Below are 2,567 nucleotides of genomic sequence, written 5' to 3'. Positions count from 1 at the left end.
TATAAAGTTAGAGAAGTTTTCTGAGATTCTGGAATGCAGTGGGTCAATTGTATATAGATATAGGTCTTACATATTTAAAGGTGTACTACGGGATATTTGACAAAACAAAAAGTAGCTTTTCTTACTTTTTCTTACATTTGGTAGTTCAATCAAACCTCTATCATTGTATACCATATTTCGGGGAGAGATGCTGCGACATCATTGCAACACTTTCAACCATAATGGGCACAAACGGCTGGTCACTGCCTCTGTGTTCCTTATCAGCCTTGCTTCCCAGTGGGTGGCCAGTTGACAGTTTCCACTTAGTACAGTAGATTAGTTTTCTGTACAAGGTTTCTTGCAGTTTTGAAGGGAATGTGATACCCTTGTTGATACCTTACAGAATAGACTAATAAGCTTATAATTCATAGCAAGATTCATCATATGAGATCATTATACCATCATTGCAATTTTATCCAAATGTACAACATGTCTACCAACATGAGCAGTATACAGCAAGAACATTTATCCGTAATATTTGTTGCTTGATTAAAGGTTAAGGTAGTGTCGTATACATATTGTGTGATTGTTATTTTTTTTAGATTTCTGCATAAACAGAAAGTCGTGATGGTGACATATCTTAACGGACCGTTAAACATTGCTATAGCAAGGAAATTTTGCCCCTAGGGGCAAAATTTCCTTGCTGTTACAGTGTTGTCTTTGTGTTGCAGGCTGCCGACCGGAGGCCAGTCAGGGTAATCTTGAACCATCTGATGTCTGCTGCACGGCAGGTTAGTCTCTTAACTCAGGATACCTAGTAAGTAATATCTAGTCTCTAAACAGGAAGTCTCAAATAAACAGACTTAGCTTCAACAAGGAAAAGCCGCTATTTGCTTCACAATGTGGAAATGTATGAATGAGCCTGTCACAACTATCCACAGAGTGTACACATATCATCATTTCTGGGTCTACCACTGAGCAAACTTCCCGGATGACCCACTACACCCTGACTCATCAGAAACACGATGGACGACCCGTGTACGCCAGTGACACGACAGCTGACTTCCTCTACTACTATGAACCCTACTCCCATTGGAATGTTGGTCCTTCTGTCGGAAGCACCCGTGCTTACATGTACGTATACGACAGCGCAATGAGCCCGGAACAAATCCAGGGTACATGGAAACTTACAGTGAACCACGTGTGGACTTCATTTTCCTCCGTCAAGGCAACGTGTGCGGGTAAGCGGCGTACAATCATTTGTATCAGTGTATCTGTTCTATAACGTTATAGCCCGTATGATCGCCCTTCGGCGTAACACACCAGCTTCTCAGACACGCGGCGCGGTAGAAGCTGGTTGTGCAAGAATTTAACCCTCATCAGACAGGGAGGGTGGGTGTAGGCCGCGCCAACTTACTTGTCACACAGCGCCTCACACTAGAGCAAATAAATTCAGTGTCTTTTTCTAAACTGCCAAGTAGTGGCTAAGATATGTATGGCTTTCTTTTGTCACGTCAATTTGGCACCGTTGCTGTAACTATTAACATCAGAAGTCTGAACAGACAATATCATTTAGCTTGACGACGTCTACAAATCAGAAGGCCCCACAGATGCCGCAACATCTACAGCGATCCATAAATGTGTAATTCATATATAGGTGCACCGTATACACTCAGAGCGGGCTATTAACCCTTAATGAATATAACCTGTCGTTATTATAAATAGATTCTTTCTGTTAAGTGTCTGTTCATATGTACCTTGAAGTTTTCCCAAAATATCCCATTTTTACGCGTTTTCAGCCATACGTCACATTATTTCAATTATTTCATTTGCGTGTACATCATTTTTCAGCTGAACTTTTGGTTGTCATACGATGAGTAGTTGCTCCCCTCAGTGCCGTCTCCGGTCCAAGAATAGTCTTTTTGAATAGGGTTATAATCCAGAATACTCAATCTTATAATTACAATCCCATTCAATCCATGATAAATTGCTATTTGGCTAATGGGTTTATACAATGTAAACTGAATTGTTTGGAACAATGCCTGTCAAAGGTATAAAACCATAGTCTTACTTCCTTGTAGAATGTCGTGAAATCACCATCTCTGGATCCGACCATTTCCAAGAAGCCCGCATGACCACCTACAGTCTCACCAGCCAGATCAACGACGGACGCCCCGTGTACTCCAGCGACACCACATCTGACTACCTCTACTTCTATGAACCCTACGATGCCTGGAGGGTCGGGTCTACTGTCGGAGATCGTTACAGTTCCTTGACTGCAACCGACAGTCACCTGTACCCTGAGCAGATTGATGCTTCATGGTATGTGTGGGACGGCAGTCTGTGGGTGCCATATCCTCGAGTTCAAGCAAGATGCACAGGTATGTGCTAATAGACTGAGTTCACGGGATCACACTACCTCTAAGAACAAACCTGGGTGAACAGGCTTGTCAGGACTTGAGTTGGAGATTCCTATCGTGGTGTGTAAGATAAGAATTTTCTACCCCGACCAGAGTGTGTGAAATGTGTTTAATGGTTGTCTGTGGGTACCATGTCCCAGAGGTCAAGCAAGATCTACAAGTCTGTAC

The 2,567-nt window shown here is 42.6% G+C and overlaps 1 protein-coding gene across 1 annotated transcript in view; it reads left to right on the top strand.

The window, feature by feature from the left end:
• LOC118412509 overlaps nucleotides 1-2,567 on the top strand; it is a 9,657-nt gene that overhangs the window by 2,219 nt on the left and 4,871 nt on the right. The window contains exons 4-6 of the mRNA XM_035815397.1: nucleotides 711-770; nucleotides 921-1,220; nucleotides 2,061-2,360. Of these exons, the coding sequence (XP_035671290.1) occupies nucleotides 711-770; nucleotides 921-1,220; nucleotides 2,061-2,360 (660 nt within the window). The remainder of the gene's footprint in view (nucleotides 1-710; nucleotides 771-920; nucleotides 1,221-2,060; nucleotides 2,361-2,567) is intronic.

This window comes from Branchiostoma floridae, chromosome 3 (assembly GCF_000003815.2).
Source record: "Branchiostoma floridae strain S238N-H82 chromosome 3, Bfl_VNyyK, whole genome shotgun sequence".
NCBI lineage: Eukaryota > Metazoa > Chordata > Leptocardii > Amphioxiformes > Branchiostomatidae > Branchiostoma > Branchiostoma floridae.
Note: the sequence above shows the minus strand (reverse complement) of the source record. Positions and strands in the feature narration are given on the sequence as shown.